General features: G+C 36.0%; 1 protein-coding gene and 2 long non-coding RNA genes across 3 annotated transcripts; all 3 read left to right on the top strand.

Annotated features, from left to right (window-relative positions):
• Positions 1-4,598: 4,598 nt before the first annotated feature.
• On the top strand, positions 4,599-7,354 carry LOC114182712. The gene is made up of 2 exons (XR_003604173.1): positions 4,599-4,867; positions 7,135-7,354. It is a non-coding gene; the product is annotated as an uncharacterized LOC114182712 (long non-coding RNA).
• A 4,927-nt stretch (positions 7,355-12,281) lies between these two features.
• On the top strand, positions 12,282-14,419 carry LOC114182740. The gene is made up of 2 exons (XR_003604181.1): positions 12,282-12,511; positions 14,194-14,419. It is a non-coding gene; the product is annotated as an uncharacterized LOC114182740 (long non-coding RNA).
• Positions 14,420-18,453: 4,034 nt separating this feature from the next.
• LOC114180965 (biotin carboxyl carrier protein of acetyl-CoA carboxylase, chloroplastic-like) lies at positions 18,454-21,906 on the top strand. Its single transcript, XM_028067265.1, has 7 exons — positions 18,454-18,896; positions 19,881-19,913; positions 20,059-20,228; positions 20,342-20,651; positions 20,793-20,864; positions 21,351-21,416; positions 21,501-21,906. Exons 1-7 carry the CDS (start codon positions 18,738-18,740, stop codon positions 21,522-21,524), a joined length of 834 nt encoding a protein of 277 aa, XP_027923066.1. The 5' UTR covers positions 18,454-18,737; the 3' UTR covers positions 21,525-21,906.
• Positions 21,907-22,129: the final 223 nt, after the last annotated feature.

Genomic DNA, 22,129 nt, shown 5'->3' with positions numbered 1-22,129 from the left:
CAAAAAAACATATATAAATATAACTATAAATATGTTTAAGATACACATATTTTATTAATTCCAATTTGTAAACTAAAGTACGTGTAATGGAAGCATGTAAAGAATAACATGAATAATAACCTCTTTGTCTTGAATAATGAACTCCATGGAAAAAGGACACCTCTGTTTACTGAAATCAGGAACAAACCATGAACGAATGACCCTAACAATGATATTCCAATTTTCCTTCTAGGGACTTACTTCGCTTACGCTATGGCTTTGGTTTGGAACTTCACAGAGAGACATGTTGAACTCACAACAACAATATTGAAAAATGAGAAGTAAAAAAGTCAGTATTAGATTCGTGACATATTTATAGTTACATAGAGAAAATAGGAACTAATAAGACAAAATTGTAATTCATACAACTAAAAAAATAGAACCAAAAAAAAAGGTTCAAAACAACTATATCAAAATCTATTTTTGATTGGTCAAAGGAGAGTAAAAGAAGTGTAAGGATTAATAAAAACATGGATATGGCAATTTTTGAAAAAATAAAGGTTCAGATGTTAGTCGCTGATAAAATTTGAAATGGTAGAAGAAAGTAAAAAGCAGAATATATTCAAATAAGGACTCTTCAAACATGGAGTACGAACCTTTTGACAGAAGTCATGCCAATATATATTGGTGAAAACTGCAAAAAATAGCTATTGATGTCAGAAGAAATTAAATATTCATATTCATTTATTCACAGGTTTCATAGGAAAGGAAAATTAAGAGAGAAGCATTTTGATGAACATAAAGCATGAAGCAGATTACTTGAAAGTGACTAAAAAAATTATTGGCGTGATGGATTGAGCAGTGAACCATTAATTGAATCAGTAATGTGGAAAGAATGAAAATCTGCAAATACATATTGGTATATAAAGCATTCACGAAAGAAGAAAGGTAGAAAAAAGTTATAGCAAACCCTAATTACTTAGACGAAATTTCAGAACTGCAAATCTCATTGCATTTCGTCTGTACATCAAAACTATTATATTTGTACATAAAAACAAATGAAGTACATACCTTTGATGAGTGGAAATGTTAATGGCTTGTAAGAATCCGTTAATGGCTGTGAAACGTGGTCTGGATGAAGCAACTGTGTTGGATCTCTACAAAAAGTCAAATAAAAGTGTGGTGTACAAAAGCCCTAGAATCTTCGAGGAGAAGCAACTGTGTTAGAAACTTCGAGGAGAAGCAATTGTGTTGGATTATTTAAGTTAATAACGTAAAAAATTATAATAAAAACAAATATAAATACTACAATTAAATATGTAATGAAATGACGGATGGTTACAGCAGAAGAAAATCTCGTGGAAGGTGGAAGATACAGAAACATAATGAAGCAGTGGAAAATGTCATATCAATCGACATTGAAAAAAAATATTTGAAAAGTATTATAAGGGATGTGTATGAAAAATCTTCTGGAAAGTGTTATATTTAAATTAATATAATAAAAAACGCAGAGACATGATATGATTTGTGTCTGGTAGTAATTAAATGCCAAAGATTTTCGTATATGGAAGAAGATATGGAGCAGGTAAGAGTAAATAACTTTGCAGAAGTTGAAAATACAAATAGTTAAACATATACATATATACATATATATATATATATATATATATATATATATAATATAATAATAAACCAAAAAAATTGATACAAAAATTACAGATTATGAATCTGTTAAGTAATATTGTTTATTGATTCTTCATAGGCGATGATAATAATCATTTATATTAAGAAGAACATTGACATCCTTGCTTGCTTGTTCACCGTCAACCTCAAAAAGAATTAAATTTTTTTCCTCCAGTCCATGAATTTCACGAAAACGTTTCCATCCACTTCCTATCTTGACTGATCTAGCTCTAATCAACAACTTGCATTCAACTCGTGCCTTTGGACCGTAAAGCACAATGTGTGAGAGCTGACTGTTGGCAAAATATTGACGTAACTCTGAATTTAAATCCTGCAAATAAAAAATATAAGAAATAATATCAAAAAGAAATGATTTTTTATGTGTCAAGGTTAAAAAGAATACATGAAGTTTTGTGTACAGATTGTAAGAAATTAACAAAAAAAAAAGAAAAAAAAATCACCAGAAAGCTTGCTTTGCAGTTGTACTTAGAAAGGCGGAACTCAAAATGAATTAACTTGGACCTTATCAGAGGAGTATTTGTTCGAACATGACTTAGGAATTTATGGACAGTTGATTCAGAACAGTGATTGTAAAAGTGTATTTCAAAAGCAGAATTTCCAGTATGCCTTAAATAACATAGTTTGGGTGGTTGGACTTGATAAAACTTTCTTATATCAACCCAACCATCAGTAATTCCCGGACCATAAGTATTCATGTTGAAGGTAAAATGGTGAACATGGCCTTTTTGATCAGAAATAGTCCAATGTGGCCCCAGTTCATTGCCTAATTGAATGATAAACAATCGGTTGACGACCGCAAAATCCTTGTAAATAAAAGCAATATAAAAAAAATATTAGTTAACAAAAATCAGAGAACAATGATGGTAAATAATGTATAAGAAGCAAGTTCACAAAAACCTGGTCTTCCATGAAAATAGTAAAGAATCCACCCTTCCACTTTGAGCCAAGTATGGATTGTTCACCAAGGATGCATTGCTTAGTGGTCATTTGTTAAATTGGTAAGATAGGTTTTTTTTTTTTGGCAAAAAAAACTAAATGCACTCTAAAAATGTAGAAGAAATTGTTGAAAATGATGACAAACTAGATTATAAGAACGTCTATTTAAAAAAATTAAAGAAAGATGATGAACATAACCGATTATAAAAATGACTGGTTTCAGGTATTCAAAGAAATATGATTAACAGAAAGGATTATAAAAGAGACTGGTTAGAGCAATGCAATAAAGATGATGATCAGAACTGATTATAAAAACGTCTGGTTAGAAAAACCAAACCAAGATGATGATCAGAACCGATTATAAAAAAGTCTGGTTATAAAAACATGCATAGTATATGGCGAGAAAGAAAGATGGCGAGAAGATATAGGAGATGAAGAGAAGTATAGTTCATAAAAGGATGTTCTTGAAACAAATTGAAGAGTTTAACAATCATACCTTTCTGTAATGGATAATAACTTCTTGAAATGGCAGATGATGGCTTGTAATCGCAGTGTAATGGTGTTAAGGTGAAGCAGAGAAGATAAGTGAAAATTTGGAGACGTAAATGATCTCTGAAATATTAATTGGCGTAATCCTGCAAAAAATATTAAGTATAGCAGTCGAAGAGTCTGATAAATGAGAGAGGTATGACGGTGCAACAGACACTGTAATCATCATTCTCGTGAGAAGTGAAAAACATAATGGGAAAAATATTTTAAAAACTTAAACGTCTCTTGGAAATCGAAATGGTAATTAATTTAATCGGTTGAATCAGTTCAAATAATGAATAAGGGTTGGAAATGATCGAGGAGTTCAATCATCATTACCTCGAGCAGTGCAAAAATTAATGCAGGAAATACTGATAGACAGGGTGATTTGAAATTAATTAAAAGCATTATTTATTGTAATTTCCAATGCATTACAATGTTTCATAATTCTGTAATATTAAATGAATATTACAAATTAAAAATTTAATAATTTTTATACAATGATGTTGGAAAGCGAATGTTTTAATACTTTATAAATAATATTTACGTTAAATGCTTATCTGCAAATAAATGAATGAGTACTATTTAATGTCTTTTAATGACGTGTAACATTGAAATTTTATATCTAATGACAATTCATTTGAATGAATTTATTTATCTAATTAACAATAATTGATATTTTGTTTAAAGTAAAGATTTAAATGTAATAGATTAATTTTATAAAAATATATTAGTGATTAATCTATTTGATAAAAAACTTAAAACTTAAAATAATTACGTTTAAAAAACTCGTCAACATAAAACGAAAAAAACAATTAACTTCATACACAGTAAATCTTTAAAAACAAACACAGAGAGTAATATATATAATAAGTGCATACAAAATATAAGTCCACTTCAAATCTTCTTTTATATATATATATATATATATATATATATATATATATATATATATATATATATATATATATATAAAAGAAGATTAACAAAAATAAAATACAAAATGTTATAACTTAAAACCAAATTAATGGATAAAAAACTTTGATATGGATGGTTGTTGTGTGACCTTCAACTTAAAAAAAAGCTAACGATGATCATTTGCAGAAAGTTGATGAAGATTACAAAAATTTTTCCAGCCAGTTCCTGTAAGACCCGAAAAAAAAAATTATTAAAATAAAGAATGAATATTTAATTTATATCTGAGAAGAAATCAATAGCGTTAATTGGACTAACATGACGTAGCAAAGTACTAGCTCAAGTGGTGAGAGTACTTTAGGGTTGTGTGTGAGGACTTGGGTTCAAGTCCTATGTATATAAATTGTGTGAGTTTTAATGTTTTCTTTTAAGTAAGAGAAAACGGAACTATAATTTATATTTTATTGTATACGCATTTTTAGCAATAAAAGTGGAATGGCTAAATGGTTGGAGCGTGATAGGGGGAAACCCATGGTCCTTGCTTTGAACCTTGGCCAAAGAAATTCAATTTCCACATTTTTTTATTATTTTATTATATTCAGAACCTAGGCATAGATGGGGGTGGCATTGATGAGCCTCCATTGCAGTTGGACGAGAATTTACATAAAATGGGAGGGGAAGTCTGAAAAATGCAGTGCAGAAAAGTGTGGAAGAGAGGGAGATCTGAAATTTTTGGAGGAAAGGTGTGGAGAAGAAGAAGAAAGGAGAACCCCATTGAAGAAACTCCTTGGAGGCTTAGATCCAGGTTAGGGGAGCTGCAAATTGTGTCTTTAAATCTTTATTTGTCCTTTATTCTCTTGATGCTTGTTGTATGTGATTTGAGAGAGTCTGACTGTGATAATCAAGCAATAAAGAATGTGATTTCCGTAGTATTGAATCTGCTTGGTGACCCTATTCTTGTGATTATTATGATTTTATCCCTTTCTGCTTGGCGTGATGTTTAAAATTTCCCTATGTGGAATCGTTTGTGACATGGGCCAAGTTGGGTCTCTTTACGGTCTGTTTTGGGACAGTAACCGTTGGGTCTGGGTTGCTGCGTGATGAACGCGGTTTTCCCGATGAGGGGGTGATAAATGTTGTGTTCTTTTCATTTCTCTTCATGTACGCGGTTAAAACGTGGAAGAAGTTTGATCGATGGTCGAGTTTCCTGATTTCGAGTTTTGTAGTGTTGTGTGAGGATGAGCTTTGACACCAGGAAAACGTCTGCAGTCACCTAGCATGAAGGGTGTCAAACCTCTCAAATTGTGGGGTTGTCTATAGTGATGGGTCGTGCAGTATATTTCCAATTGTTCGGTATGGTGCGACGTTGAATATGCGCATATACAAGTGATGTAGTTATACTGTTATTATAGCTTCATACCAATAGAGAAATGGTTTTGCGATGCTTTTGGAGTGGAGACCTTATGGTGACGTAGCCTATATCTAGATTGGGGATTAGATTTTGTCTTTGTATAGTGTCCAGGTGGGACCAAGATTTTTTTTTTATTAGATATCACATGAATACATGGGTTCTTTATTCTTCCCATGGTTTGGTTAAGGTGGTGTTATTTTGGGGAGGGGCCCACGGGCATGCAAAGGGTATGGGGTGCAGCTTTGGTCTCTTAGCAATGTGATAATGCAAGAGTAAGAGAAGATACAGACCCACACGACATTTTGTTTCCATGCCTTATGTTTTAGGCATACCACCTTAAATGCATAGCCAATCTTTCATTCTTTTCTTTTCTTTGTAAACAATGCTTCAGTACCTTTTTGAATGAAAGTAAAGTCAAACTAATGGAATTCTCTTCATAGGATTCGTGGTGGCAACCAAATCTAGAATAAACAAATTCAATTATTTTAAAGTTTTGATTAAACTAAACTTTTTCGTCACTTTACAATGAGGACTGCTCTTTGTTCGAACGTTAAAAAATATCGTATGAATAGTCAAATTAAAGCTACGGAAGTCTAGTTTCCAAACCAACAAAAATCAACTCATTTGGATGTCTATGGAAAACGTAACGATCGAAACAGTGAGCACACGTCGGGACGGGAAAGCTGGAAAAACGATGGAGGATCCCTGATTTTCGTTTTTAAATTGCCAATAGCTTAGACCTCCAAAAAATAGTGGTTTGGTAGTCAAATTAAAGATATGGAAGTCCAGTTTCTAACCAAAAAAAGGAATCACCTCAATTAGACATCTGTAGAGAAAATTATTGATAAAACTGTAATAGGTGTCGGTTAGTAACGTTGACATTGTTTTGTAAATGAGTATTCTAAATTCTGGACTTCCTTAGGCCAGCGCCTGGCCTTAGTGGTTGGTCTCGCCAGGCGAGATTCGATGCTTGTATTGTTGTGTGGATGTGTGGCGCCTGACGGGTTGTTTGTTACCGCCAGGCGAAGTGAGGTTGTTTCTGATTTGGTACCTGTAACCTGGCGCCTGGCAGCGCTGAGTGTGGCGCCAGGCGGTCAGTGAAGTTGTTCCACTTGACAATTGCCTAGGCAGTGTCGGTGTTTTATTTTCTGCTGCGGCAGGTTGTTGTGCTAACCTTTGAGCTTTAAGGACTAAGTTCTTAGTGGGTTCGGGATGTGTTCGGATGAGGTCACGAGCGGGAAGGTTCGTGATGAGTTGGGACCGCATGATGGGATATTGGACAAGTTAGTCCTGGTGCTACTATGGGCGGGGAGGTCCATAGTATGGTGATTGCATGCGTGTCATGGTCCGAGCGGGTGAGGTTCGGATGGTTTGACTACGGACGGGGAGGTCCGTAGGGAAGGACTACGAACGAGTTAGGTTCGTAGGTTTGACCACGAGCGGGGAGGTTCGTGGGAGCACAAGAAATCCCGAGACCAAGAGCATGTGCATGTCACTCATAATGGATCTTGAGTGAGAGGGAATTGAAAGGTTTAAATATAAATGATTATGAAATTTTTTTTTGGGTATGGGTTTCTCATATTTATTCATTTTGTATGCATAGCTCACCCTATCTGTTTGTGTGTGTGGCGATGATCGGATAAATTTTTATCCGGGAGCAGATACTGATGCAGGTGAGCCAGGAGCTGCATAGGCACGGAGAGGGGTCTATGGGATGTTTCAAGAAGATTTATGTTAAATGTTTTTATTATGTTTTAAAACTATGAGTGGTCTGTGATAAATTTTAAATCATGTGTGATGTAAGATATAACTGAAGTTTTAAATTTCCTACCTTTTTGGGAAATTATGTTTAATGAATATGAGTATGTTTTCCTTTTATTATTATTTTTCCAAGTAATATTCCTGGAGGTATGTTACACTTGGTATCAGAGCAAAACTTTTCCTGAAATGATTTTTGGGCTCTTGGGAAGTGAGAGTATCGCGTTAGATAGTATTGGTTGTGCTAATATGCTGACTACTAATTTTGAAATTTATTAAGATAATAGCTCAGTCTATGTTGGTATCTACAGAGAAGTATTTGGTTTATGATGGCGACAAATGGAAGGAGAAGGAACGGCAATGGCACTGGAGCGGAGGATATTGCTGAAGCTATCCATCGAATGGTTGATGCGATGCAACCTCCTGTAGCTACTCAAACCCGACAAGCAGTTGGACCAGTCAGGGTGGAGGACTTTCTATGCCACAAACCTACTGAGTTCTCCAGCAAAGCTAGTCCGGATGAAGCTGATGCCTGGATGCGGAAGTGTGAAAAGATCTTCCGTGTAATGGACTGTACGGATGAGCAGAGGCTCAACTTCGCTTCATATTTACTGATAGATGATGCAGAGCACTGGTGGACGGGGATGCAGCAGCAGATGCAGAACCGGGCTGAGCAGGTGAATTGGACCAATTTCCGTACTAGGTTTCTGGAAAAGTATTTCCCCGACACGGCCAAGCAAGACCGAGAGGCCGAATTTCTGGCATTGCAGCAAGGGAGTATGACGGTACAAGAATATGTGAACAAGTTTGAGCACTTGGCGAGATTCTACTCGCAAGCCGTCACTGAGGAATGGCGCTGTCTGAAGTTTGAAAGAGGTCTTAGGCATGAGCTGAAGAGGGTGGTTGTGCCATTGAGGGAACGACAATTTCCTGTTTTAGTGGAGCAGGCTAAGAGTGCAGAACAGTTGGAGAAGGATCCTGATCCAGTGGCTCGACGCCAGAAGAGTGTCGCTGAGGCTAGACAGATGAAAAAGCCATACAGCCGACCTACTTGGACCAGGCCAGAGTTCAAGTGCTATCAGTGCGGAGGGGCACACTTGAAGAGGAATTACCCTCAGTTGACAAGCAAAACAGGAGGAACAGGTTTCATCCGTAAATGCTACATATGCGATCAGCCTGGACACTATGCTGACAAGTGTCCAAATAAGAAGGATATAATAGTGAGAAAGATAGTTGCACCAGCTATAGAGAAACCCAAGGCAACAGGCAGAGTCTTCGCCATGACCAGCACTGAGGCTACACAATCAGGTAACCTCATACTTCAACAATGCTTGCTAATGGGACATAAAGTTTTAGTGTTGTTCGATTCTGGAGCAACACATTCTTTTATCTCTGATGAATGCGCAAGGAGGCTTAACTTAGAGAAACGCGAATTGGGGTGCGAATTGATAGTCTCGACCCCGACATCCGGACAGATAGCAGCCAACGCAGTATGTGTTGGACTTCCAATAGAAGTAGCAGGTCACCGATTCAAGGTGAATCTGATATGCTTACCTTTGGAAGGCCTGGACATGATATTGGGAATGGATTGGTTAACCAGTAATTACATAGTGATCGACTACGGACGACGCAGTGTGGTATTTCCAGAAAGAGAAGGACTGAAGTTGATCACGTCGCAAGAAGCTATTAAAGAGATAAAGGGTGGAGCTATGTATTTCATGCTGATAGCTTAACCTGAGAAGAAGAGTGCGACAGAACACATCCAAGACATCCCAGTGGTAAATGAGTACCCGGATGTTTTTCCAGATGAAGTGCCAGGGTTACCACCTAGCAGGGATGTAGATTTCTCAATTGATCTAATCCCAGGGGCTGGTCAAGTGTCAATGGCTCCGTATCGAATGGCACCTGCAGAGTTAGCAGAACTCAAGAAACAAATTGAGGATCTACTGGAAAAGAAATTCATTAGACCCAGTACGTCACCTTGGGGAGCTCTGGTACTACTGGTGAAGAAGAAAGATGGAAGTTCGAGGTTATGTGTAGACTACCGACAGTTGAACAAGCTTACAATTAAGAACAAGTACCCACTGCCGCGAATTGACGATTTGCTGGATCAATTGAGAGGAGCTGGAGTATTCTCGAAAATCGACTTAAGGTCTGGCTATCATCAGATCTTAGTCAAACCAGAGGATGTTCCAAAAACAGCGTTCAGGTCGCGGTATGGACAGTACGAATATGTAGTGATGCCATTTGGAGTAACGAATGCACCAGCCATATTCATGGACTACATGAATAGAATCTTTCGTCCTTGGCTGGATAAGTTTGTCGTTATCTTCATAGACGACATTCTTATTTATTCCAAGACTAAGGAAGAACATGTCAAGCACCTTCGGACGGTACTTGAGGCACTTAGGGAACATCAGCTTTATGGAAAGTTGTCGAAGTGCGAATTCTGGCTAAGCAAAGTACATTTCCTTGGTCATGTCATATCAACCCAAGGGATTGCAGTAGATCCTGCGAAGATAGACACAGTGCTGAAGTGGGAAAGACCTAAGTCTGTCACTGAAGTGAGAAGTTTCTTGGGGCTCGCAGGCTATTACAAGAGATTTATTGAAGGATTCTCCAAGAGAGTCAGGCCATTAACACAACTCACAAGAAAAGATCAACCATTCTCATGGACTGACAAATGTGAAGAGTGTTTTGAAGAGATGAAGAGATGTTTGACGACGTCTCCAGTACTAGCTATAGCCGATACTACCAAGAAGTTTGAAGTGTATTATGATGCGTCCTACCAAGGTTTGGGCTGTATACTGATGCAAGAAAAGAGACCCGTGGCTTATGCATCTCGACAACTGAAAGTTCACGAAAGAAATTATCCTACTCACGATCTGGAGTTGGCAGCAGTCGTGTTTGCTCTTAAATCGTGGAGGCATTATTTGTACGGCTCTCAATTTCAAGTCTTCAGCGACCACAAAAGTCTAAAGTATTTGTTTGAGCAGAAGGAACTCAATATGAGGCAAAGGAGGTGGATGGAATACTTGAAGGACTACGATTTTGAGCTTCTTTATCACCCGGGGAAGGCTAATATTGTGGCCGACGCACTGAGCCGGAAACGGATTCACATGTCATGCATAATGATAAAGGAGTTGGAATTAGTTGAGAAACTCAGAGATATGAATCTGGGGATAAAGTTGGGCTCAGGTCATATTCAGTGTAGCATGCTGAAGGTTACTAATGAATTCCTAGAACAAATTCGGGTAGCTCAAGGGGATGATCTGGAACTTCAAGAATACATCAGACGATTGGGCACTGACAAAGGAAAGGATTATAGTATGGGTGGAGACGGCATTCTACGCTTTAAGGGTAGAGTGTGCGTTCCAGGAGGACCAACGTTCAGGAAGACCATACTAGAAGAAGGGCATAAGAGTCGACTTAGCATACACCCTGGTATGATTAAAATGTATAAATATTTGAAGGAGTCTTTCTGGTGGAACGGAATGAAGAAAGATGTTGCCGACTTCGTTGCCCAATGCTTGGTATGTCAGAAGGCCAAGATTGAACATCAGCGACCAGGAGGTACCTTGCAACCACTGGATATTCCAAAATGGAAATGGGACAGTATCTCGATGGATTTTGTGACGCATTTACCAAGATCGACGAAAGGACATGATGCAGTCTGGGTGATTGTGGATAGGCTAACTAAGTGTGCACATTTTCTTCCAATAAACCTGAAGTGGTCTATGGATAAGTTAGCAGGAGTGTATGTGCAAGAAGTTGTGAGATTACATGGAGTACCTGAAAGCATAGTGTCAGATCGAGACCCCAGGTTCACGTCAAGATTCTGGCAGTCCTTGCAAGCAGCTCTGGGCACACAATTGAGGATGAGCTCGGCATATCACCCTCAGACAGACGGTCAGTCAGAAAGGACCATTCAGTCACTAGAAGATCTGTTGAGAACGTGTGTGTTGGATCACATGGGTAGTTGGAATGAGGTATTACCCTTGGTGGAATTCACTTATAATAACAGTTACCACTCTAGTATTGGTATGGCACCTTATGAAGCACTGTATGGCAGAAGGTGTAGAACGCCATTGAGTTGGAATCAAGACGGGGAAACGTTCATTCTAGGTCCTGAATTCTTGCAACAAACCACTGAGAAGGTGAAGTTAATTCAGGATAGAATGAGAGCAACGCAGAGTAGGCAGAAATCCTACACGGATACGAGACGAAGGTCATTGGAGTTTGAAGAAGGAGATCATGTATTTCTTCGAGTAACTCCGACTACAGGAGTAGGAAGGGTACTTAAGTCAAGGAAGTTGACTCCAAGATTTATAGGACCTTATCAGATTACAAGGAGAATTGGACCGGTTGCATACGAGATCGCACTGCCTCCTCAATTGGCAAAATTGCATAATGTATTTCATGTCTCACAGTTGAGAAAGTACGTAGCAAGCCCAGATCATGTATTAGAAGAAGATGATATACAAATGAGGGAGGATTTGACAATGCAAGCCAAGCCAGTCCGAATATTGGATTCGCAAGTTAAACAACTTAGAGGAAAGGAGATCCGGACGGTTAAGGTATTATGGGATGAAGCCACTGAGGAGATGACGTGGGAAATGGAGGACGTCATGAAGGGATCGTACCCACATTTGTTTCTCGATAAGTGAAATTTTCGAGGACGAAAATTCTTTTGAGTTGGGGGGAATGTAAGACCCGAAAAAAAAATTATTAAAATAAAGAATGAATATTTAATTTATATCTGAGAAGAAATCAATAGCGTTAATTGGACTAACATGACGTAGCAAAGTACTAGCTCAAGTGGTGAGAGTACTTTGGGGTTGTGTGTGAGGACTTGGGTTCAAGTCCTATGTATGTAAATTGTGTGAGTTTTAATGTTTTCTTTTAAGTAAGAGAAAACGGAACTATAATTTATATTTTATTGTATACGCATTTTTAGCAATAAAAGTGGAATGGCTAAATGGTTGGAGCGTGATAGGGGGAAACCCATGGTCCTTGCTTCAAACCTTGGCCAAAGAAATTCAATTTCCACATTTTTTTATTATTTTATTATATTCAGAACCTAGGCATAGATGGGGGTGGCATTGATGAGCCTCCATTGCAGTTGGACGAGAATTTACATAAAATGGGAGGGGAAGTCTGAAAAATGCAGTGCAGAAAAGTGTGGAAGAGAGGGAGATCTGAAATTTTTGGAGGAAAGGTGTGGAGAAGAAGAAGAAAGGAGAACCCCATTGAAGAAACTCCTTGGAGGCTTAGATCCAGGTTAGGGGAGCTGCAAATTGTGTCTTTAAATCTTTATTTGTCCTTTATTCTCTTGATGCTTGTTGTATGTGATTTGAGAGAGTCTGACTGTGATAATCAAGCAATAAAGAATGTGATTTCCGTAGTATTGAATCTGCTTGGTGACCCTATTCTTGTGATTATTATGATTTTATCCCTTTCTGCTTGGCGTGATGTTTAAAATTTCCCTATGTGGAATCGTTTGTGACATGGGCCAAGTTGGGTCTCTTTACGGTCTGTTTTGGGACAGTAACCGTTGGGTCTGGGTTGCTGCGTGATGAACGCGGTTTTCCCGATGAGGGGGTGATAAATGTTGTGTTCTTTTCATTTCTCTTCATGTACGCGGTTAAAACGTGGAAGAAGTTTGATCGATGGTCGAGTTTCCTGATTTCGAGTTTTGTAGTGTTGTGTGAGGATGAGCTTTGACACCAGGAAAACGTCTGCAGTCACCTAGCATGAAGGGTGTCAAACCTCTCAAATTGTGGGGTTGTCTATAGTGATGGGTCGTGCAGTATATTTCCAATTGTTCGGTATGGTGCGACGTTGAATATGCGCATATACAAGTGATGTAGTTATACTGTTATTATAGCTTCATACCAATAGAGAAATGGTTTTGCGATGCTTTTGGAGTGGAGACCTTATGGTGACGTAGCCTATATCTAGATTGGGGATTAGATTTTGTCTTTGTATAGTGTCCAGGTGGGACCAAGATTTTTTTTTTATTAGATATCACATGAATACAGGGGTTCTTTATTCTTCCCATGGTTTGGTTAAGGTGGTGTTATTTTGGGGAGGGGCCCACGGGCATGCAAAGGGTATGGGGTGCAGCTTTGGTCTCTTAGCAATGTGATAATGCAAGAGTAAGAGAAGATACGGACCCACACGACATTTTGTTTCCATGCCTTATGTTTTAGGCATACCACCTTAAATGCATAGCCAATCTTTCATTCTTTTCTTTTCTTTGTAAACAATGCGTCAATACCTTTTTGAATGAAAGTAAAGTCAAACTAATGGAATTCTCTTCATAGGATTCGTGGTGGCAACCAAATCTGATTTGGTACCTGTAACCTGGCGCCTGGCAGCGCTGAGTGTGGCGTCAGGCGGTCAGTAAAGTTGTTCCACTTGACAATTGCCTAGGCAGTGTCGGTGTTTTATTTTCTGCTGCGGCAGGTTGTTGTGCTAACCTTTGAGCTTTAAGGACTAAGTTCTTAGTGGGTTCGGGATGTGTTCGGATGAGGTCACGAGCGGGGAGGTTCGTGATGAGTTGGGACCGCATGATGGGATATTGGACAAGTTAGTCCTGGTGCTGCTATGGGCGGGGAGGTCCATAGTATGGTGATTGCATGCGTGTCATGGTCCGAGCGGGTGAGGTTCGGATGGTTTGACTACGGACGGGGAGGTCCGTAGGGAAGGACTACGAACGAGTTAGGTTCGTAGGTTTGACCACGAGCGGGGAGGTTCGTGGGAGCACAAGAAATCCCGAGACCAAGAGCATGTGCATGTCACTCATAATGGATCTTGAGTGAGAGGGAATTGAAAGGTTTAAATATAAATGATTATGAAATTTTTTTTGGGTATGGGTTTCTCATATTTATTCATTTTGTATGCATAGCTCACCCTATCTGTTTGTGTGTGTGGCGATGATCGGATAAATTTTTATCCAGGAGCATATACTGATGCAGGTGAGCCAGGAGCTGCATAGGCACGGAGAGGGGTCTATGGGATGTTTCAAGAAGATTTATGTTAAATGTTTTTATTATGTTTTAAAACTATGAGTGGTCTGTGATAAATTTTAAATCATGTGTGATGTAAGATATAACTGAAGTTTTAAATTTCCTACCTTTTTGGGAAATTATGTTTAATGAATATGAGTATGTTTTCCTTTTATTATTATTTTTCCAAGTAATATTCCTGGAGGTATGTTACAGTTCCAATCTTAACAGAATTAAGTCTTATGATCAATTTACATTCGACTTCTCCCCTTGGTCCATGTAGAACAATAGATCTAAGACCACTGTTTTTAAAATAAGTGGCAAATTCTTTTTTTAAATACTGCAACAAAAAGGATAAAAGATATTACTTATTAAGAAGCCATGTAAATAAATAATAATAAAAAAAAACTAACCAAGTGGCTAGCTTGACAGTAGTATATGGATAGTTGAACTTCAAAATGCTTTAAGTTTGACATATGTAGAGGACGACGGATAGAAAGATGTTTGAAGAAGTTGGCTTTCAATGTTGAGTCGCAAGCACGTTTAGAGACGTGTAGTTGGAAAGACGAATTTCCGAAATATTTGAAGACAACCAATTTTTCAGACTGATCTGCATAAAAAGATATTAAATCAATTCCAGCCTTTGGTGATCATTGGAGTGTGAATATTCATGTTGTACATAACATTATGAACATTTCTGTCGTAATCAACAATGGTCCACTATGAACCAAGGTCCTTCAAATTACGTATTATGAAGAGTCTGTCGACGTGTCCAAAATCCTTCAAAGATAAGGAAGTTTAGAATAAAGAAATACAAATAAAGAATACAAAGGAATGTGAAGGAATAAAAACAATACCTGGTCTTTCAAAAACATAGTCACGAATTCGCCAAGCATTTTGCCAGAAAGTATGGCTTGTGGTGTGCGTACGAATTCCATTGTTTGAGAACAGAGTGGGTATGAAGAATAATTTCAAGAGAAGATAATGGGTCACAGAAGAGAAATAAGATTTGTCAGTTTGTAGTCGCCAATATATAGAAAGAGAAAACGAAAAGTCATTACTGTTGCCAATATATAGAAAGAGAAAAGGATAAGTCATTCCTTTTGGTAGAGTCCGTACTTACTAGTGAAGCGTGCATCATAATTTTTGCAATTAATTGTGAATATAAAAGTGAATAAAAAGTACGAATTAAAAGATAATAGAGTTGAAATAATAAAATAAATAAATAATTAAAATAAAAAATTTTAGATTTGTGAATTGATTTTTTTACATAAAATCAATTATCTTAAAATATTTCAAATGTCGTAAAAAATGGAAAGTGGCAATGAGAAGAGAATACAAAGAGTTGTGAAAATGTTAAAGAAAGAATCGAAAAACATTAAAAATAAAAACAAAAAACGACATGAACAAAGCTGAGATGCATGTGTTGGTAGTCTGGAGATCAAGCCTGTAAACAAAAGAAACATGATGAACAGAAGAAGATGAACAGAAGAAAGCTCATAAAAAAATATAAAGCATCTCCAGACTCGGTTTTTTGCGGTTTAAATCAGATGTTTGTGGTTGTACTCTTCATTTAAAGAATTAAAACACCTGAAACATAAGATGAAGCCAAGAATCACTTACATCTCAGAAAAAAACATAAAGAACCATACCTCTTCACTTGAGAAAGCAAAAAGAAAAATCTCCAAAAAAGAAACATAAGATGAACGGAAAATCTTAGATGCATGTGTTTGTACTCTTCAGTTGAAGCCCTTAAACAAAAGAAACATGATGAACAGAAGAAGATGAATAGAAGAAAGGTCAGAAAAAAATATAAAGCATCTCCAGACTGGGTTTTTTGCGGTTTAAAACAGATGTTTGTGGTTGTACTCTTCATTTCAAGAATTAAAACACAAGAAACATAAGATGAAGCCAAAAATCACTTAGATCTCAGTAAAAAACATAAAGAACCATATCTGTTCGCTTGAGAAAGCAAAAAAAAAAAGATCTCCACAAAAGAAACATAAGATGAACGGAAAATCTAAGATGCATGTGTTTGTATTCTTCAGTTGAAGCCTGTAAACAAAAGAAACATGATGAACAGAAGAAGATGAACAGAAGAAAGCTCAGAAAAAAATATAAAGCATCTCCAGACTCGGTTTTTTGCGGTTTAAAACAGATGTTTGTGGTTATACTCTTCATTTCAAGCATTTAAACACCTGAAACATAAGATCAAGCCAAGAATCACTTAGATCTCAGTAAAAAACATAAAGAACCATACTAGTTCACTTGAGAAAGCAAAAAAAAAAACATCTCCACAAAAGAAACATAAGATGAACGAAAAATCTCATATGCATGTGTTTGTAATCTTCAGTTGAAGCCTGTAAACAAAAGAAAAAGGATGAACAGAAGAAGATGAACACAAGAAAGCTCAGAAAAAATATAAAGCATCTCCATAGTCGGTTTTTGTGATTTAAAACACATGGATGTGGTTGTACTCTTCATTTCAAGGATTTAAACACCTGAAACATAAGATCAAGCCAGGAATCACTTAGATCTCAGTAAAAAACATAAAGATCTCCACACAAAAAAAATCTCTCATTATGAACGGCAAATCTCACATGCATGTGTTTGTAATCTTCAGTTGAAGCCTGTAAACAAAAGAAACATGATGAACAGAAGAAGATGAACAGAAGAAAGCTCAGAAAAAAATATAAAGCATCTCCATAGTCGATTTTTTGCGATTTAAAAATAGCTCGATCAAAAGAAGAAGATGATCAGAAGAAGATGTTAGAGAAGAAGCTAAGAAAGGCAAAGAAACCATGATGAACGCGGAGCAACAAAGACAGAGACAGAGAAAGAGACAGAGAAAGAAAGAGAAAGAAGTGAGAAGGCGGAAGCAGAGAGAATGAGAAAGAGAGAGAAAGAAGTGAGAAGGCGGAAGCAGAGAGAATGAGAAAGAGAGAGAAAGAATTGAGAAGGCGGAAGGTGAGAAGACTGAGGAAGAGAGAGAAAGAAGTTTGAATTAAAACTTTCGTTTTTTCATTTGTTTTTGAATTTTTTTTTCTACCTTCAAAATTCTGAGAGCTTGACACATCAGCGTTTTTTCCTTTTGTAGATAAAAATTTAAAATGAGAAGTAACTCAGATATATTATTTAATTGAAAAACTTATCTTTTGTTAGTTCTCAATTGTATATAATATTAGATATAGTATTAGATTCTACATTAATTATAAATAAAATAAGTTTACACTACATAAACCAGTGCAAATCACACAAAATAAATTTCATAATAAATTGAATTAAACTTAAAGTTAATTTTTTAAATAATATGATAATCATTTAATTTAAAAGTTTATACAATTTATAATATAACAAAATTTATTATTTGTTGAAAACGTTATCGAAATGCTATTAGATTATTAAAAATATCTAATATTATATTTAAAATATATATATTATATCACTAAAATTGATTTTCTTGTACATGATTGTTGTCCTATCATTGAATTTATATGTCTCCATATTTAATGGAAGGGTTGTGTGGTTTAATTATAAATCAATAAAAAAGTATTGTGGTCTTCACTTAATGATGGTCATTGTTGTAGTTCTTGAGAGTTATAAGTGGTAGTCATTTTGTTAAAAATTCTACATTAATTAGAAATAAAATAAGTTTACACTACACATACAAAATAAATTTTATGGTAAAATTGAATTAAACTTAAAGTTAACTTCTTAAATTAAAGTTAACTTCTTAAATGATATCATAATTATTTGGACCATCCTATTATCGAAATGTTATCATATTATTCAAAAATATCTAATATTATATTCAAAAATATATATGTTTTTTTTAAGATCTTGATTATAAAAAAACAAATTTACATGGTAAAATTGAAAATAAACTTCATCCTAACACTTCTTACAAATTCATTTTATAGAATATAATTAATTTAAAATCCACTTTCCTAAATCATTAGATAAAGTGATCAGTAAAAACAAGTAAACAGACAAGATAACAATCTTCTAACCTAGTCAAGAAATAAAATAAAATAAACAAAACTTAATTTAAAATTATAAAAAAATTTATCACTCAATATTCATCAAATTCTATTTATAAAAAAAATCAATTAAAAATATTAAAAATTTAGAATGTTCTTGAATTTAGCTAACCCTAATTATAATCAAGTGGGTTTTTCCAAGTTAGTTAAAAATGTGTCAAGGTGATGGTTATAGAACTTGCATCGTAATCATCGAAACTGCATTTGTAAAATGTGATCCAAACGAAAGTGTTTGAATTCTCCTAAGCATTCTCCATCCACCCTCATTGCTCCATTTTACCCTTTTCGTGTCTTCTCATGTTTCTCCTCACACCCACACCGTCTTTGGTCTCAACGCCTCTACCCTTATATTCTCGCCTACCCACATAACCATTCTCACCTTTCTTCGCAGATCACACACTCCTCTGGAAATACTAAGAGGAAAGTTTGGTTTTTGGTTCGTGGGGTGGTTTCGAAATGGCCTCATTCTCGGTCCCATGCCCCAAGTGCCCTTCTACTTCTTCTCCCTCTTCTGGGTTCAAATCCCAACTTGTTCCATTTCAAAGTGGGTTCAGCTTCAAGCCTTTTCTATCATTCAGATCTTTGCCTGCTGAATCTCCACCATCTAGGATTCAGGTATCAGTTTTCATATTTATCTATCTATCTATCTACAAGAGAGAGAATTCTTTTGTCTGTGAATTTGTGTTTGAGGTTTTGAGCATCCAACTTTTTAAGGATGAAACATTTTATAATAATCCAAAAAAAAGTATTTATTCTATTTGTTACTTTATTAGTGTAAATGTTTTGTTTGGTTCTTTTATTTTAGTTATAAGTGGAGAAATGATACCTGTATCAATGATTTAAGTTTGACACATTATGTAATACACAAAAATGCATATTATTTCTTCTTTGAATGTGTTAATGTTTTGTTCAATTAAATTTAGTTGTAAATCAAGAAAAGATACCTTTACCACCTATTTAAGGATGACACATTATTTAATCGACAAAAAATTGTTTATTTTCTGATTATTTTAGTACTGTTAATGTTTTGCTCAATTGATTTATTTTAGTGATAAGAATGATATGACACCTTTGTCAATGATTGTCCTTACGGTTTCTGAATGTTTTTGGAAGATTGAGCATATTGAATTTAGTGCTGAGCATCAACGGCCTAAGTTAAGACAATACGATATAATACACAGAAACATAACAAGACTTTGTTAGACACAGTTTTGTTAAAGGAGATCAATGTTTTGTGAACAGTATTTGCACTAATATGCAATCTTTTTTTATTTTATTTAGTATTTTTTATCTTAAAGCATGGTAAATATCAATAGTCAGCATGTTATCATTTGTACAGACATTTTCACTGTTGTTGATGGCTCTCAAGCACAACTGCTACTAGAATGCATTCAAATGTTGAACTTGTTATGTTGGCCGATTTGCCATTAGTTTTCAATGTGATTAAAATTGTAGAAATTATAAATTGTCAATAGAAAGACTTTCAGTTTGTAGGTGGTGTATGATTCACGGATTAAATAACAAATTGGTCAAAAGCTTCACAAATATAGTTTCCTTCAATTGATTAATTATTCTATTGTTATCCGTTGTTTCTTGCAGTGTGCTAACAGGAAGCAATTTTCTGTTCTGAAGGTCAGTTTACACCGAGTCCTTTGTTTTGTTTTTTTTTTAGTTCATACGACTTTTATTATGAGTTAAATTTTATCCTCCTGTTCGAATGTGTCCTTGATTGATTCAGAAATTTTTACCATAAGCCACCTAGCTTTGTATATTGTAGGCTGCTAAAGTTGAAAATTCTAATTCTAATTCTGCCCCTGTGACGATCAAAGAACCTAATGTTGCTCCATCAAAAGGAAAAGATGTGCCTAATGGAAAACACTCTGGGGGCACTGTTGCAGATGAAGCTTCAGTTACTGCATTCATGTCTCAAGTTTCAGACCTTATAAAGTAAGATTTCACTTTTTTTAATGCAAATCACTTGTTCTTTTGTATTCATCATGTCTCTTGTTAGGGTATGCTTTGTTTTCATAGATTTCATTTAATACCATTTCCATGGCTAGACTTGTTGATTCAAGAGATATTATGGAACTTCAACTTAAGCAATCAGACTGTGAGCTCTTGATAAGAAAGAAAGAAGCAGTGCAGCCTCCACCGGCCCCAGCATCACCACCTCCAATGCATTACGCCTTATTCCCACCACCGCCGGCGGCAGCACCTGCAGCTGTTCCTACTAGCTCCCCACCTCCAAAAGCAGTGCCTGCCTTGCCTGCCCCTGGAAAAACAAGCTCATCTTCTCACCCTACGCTGAAAAGTCCGATGGCAGGAACTTTCTACAGGAGTCCAGGACCTGGTGAACCTCCATTTGTCAAGGTTTGTAGACATACACAGTTTAAATACCACTCTTTTCTCTGTTGAGGTGTCAATTTGCAAAAGATGATTTATGAAGCTAATTGTTGCCATGTTTACTAAGTTAATCAATGAAGAGACCAATTATTTTTGCTGTTGCTTCAGGTGGGCGATAAAGTGAAGAAAGGTCAGGTTATTTGCATTATTGAAGCTATGAAACTGATGAATGAAATTGAGGTGTGTGTATTTCCTTTCCTATTTGTTATAGTGATAGTGTTTTCCCATATACTTGATATATTTGTTCCATTCTATAAGATTATTCTTCCATATATAGTACTATACAGAAATCCGTGTTACATAAATCTGGCAGTGAACAAATCTATAAGCACAGACCTGCTTCTGTATTGCTACCTGTTTCAGCTGCATTAACAGTTAACACACTAATCATATGAGAAATCCTAATTCAATACCATTATTTATATTCTTTAAAAGTAGTAAAGAATGGAGGTAGTTGGTTTTAGGAGATGAGTAAAATGAAAACAAGAGTCATTCAGAGTGTTTTATTATGAACATGTTCTCAACATGGTGGAAACATGACCCTCTAAGAGCCTATTGGATTCACATTTTGCTACTGTAATATAAGGATTCTCCTTCAGAAACAGTTTCTATTAGCCAGAAACCTGATCCTCTAATATATTGATTATCTTCATTTCTTGGTGGCAGGCTGATCAGTCAGGAACAATAGCAGAGATATTGGTTGAGGATGGCAAACCAGTCAGTTTCGAAATGGTATTTTTTTCTCTACCTTTGTGTGTGTGTGCACTAGAATCTACATGCTTCATTCCTCTAACTCATACTTTGTGTTTCATGCAGCCTCTTTTTGTAATAGTTCCATGAGTAGCAGAAGGGAACATGCTTCGAAGATGAAGTGAAATCTCCCTTGTTGGATAGCATTATTGAATGGCTTCGATTTTCTGTTCAGAAATTTCATGAGTGATAATGTTTCTCATTTGAGAAATCCTTGCCTTCTTAAGCCTCCACCTCTTCTCTTAATCTTTTTAGATTTTTTGGACATGAAAGCCCCAGCATATCAGAATGAACATTGGACATTTAGTTAGTTCTTTGCAGCTTTGACATTTGTCGTATTATTATTAATGTTTTCTTTCTTCTGTTTTTTATGGGACCCTCTTTCATGTTGTATAAACCCACAAACAGAACACCGATCACAGTCACTTTCTCATTCGAATCCACCAAAAGATATCAACTTTAGAATTATCGACATGTTGTTTTTGCCAAATCCATTTGTTTGGACGAGATTAATGTGCAACTTTTAAAAGTGAGTTATGAAGCTCATCGCAAACAAACAAAATTTTTTGTTTTCGTTAAGACTAATCAACAAAAGATCACAGCATTTTACTAGAGTCCTTCATGTAAGAACATATTTAACCTTTTTCTTGATCCATAGGACCTTGGAAAACCTTCTCAACATTGTTTCCATTTAA

Source organism: Vigna unguiculata, chromosome 4, assembly GCF_004118075.2.
Source record: "Vigna unguiculata cultivar IT97K-499-35 chromosome 4, ASM411807v1, whole genome shotgun sequence".
NCBI lineage: Eukaryota > Viridiplantae > Streptophyta > Magnoliopsida > Fabales > Fabaceae > Vigna > Vigna unguiculata.
The sequence above is the reverse complement of the archived record's forward strand: the minus strand, read 5'-3'. Positions and strand labels throughout refer to the sequence as shown.

What these genes read in the sequence shown, in the direction of transcription:
- LOC114180965 (XM_028067265.1), top strand. Translation starts at nt 18,738, where the DNA reads ATGGCCTCATTCTCGGTCCCATGCCCCAAGTGCCCTTCTACTTCTTCT. An exon ending in AGCAATTTTCTGTTCTGAAG is followed by an intron (nt 19,914 to 20,058) that starts GTCAGTTTACAC and finishes TGTATATTGTAG; the next exon opens with GCTGCTAAAGTTGAAAATTC. An exon ending in AACTGATGAATGAAATTGAG is followed by an intron (nt 20,865 to 21,350) that starts GTGTGTGTATTT and finishes TCTTGGTGGCAG; the next exon opens with GCTGATCAGTCAGGAACAAT.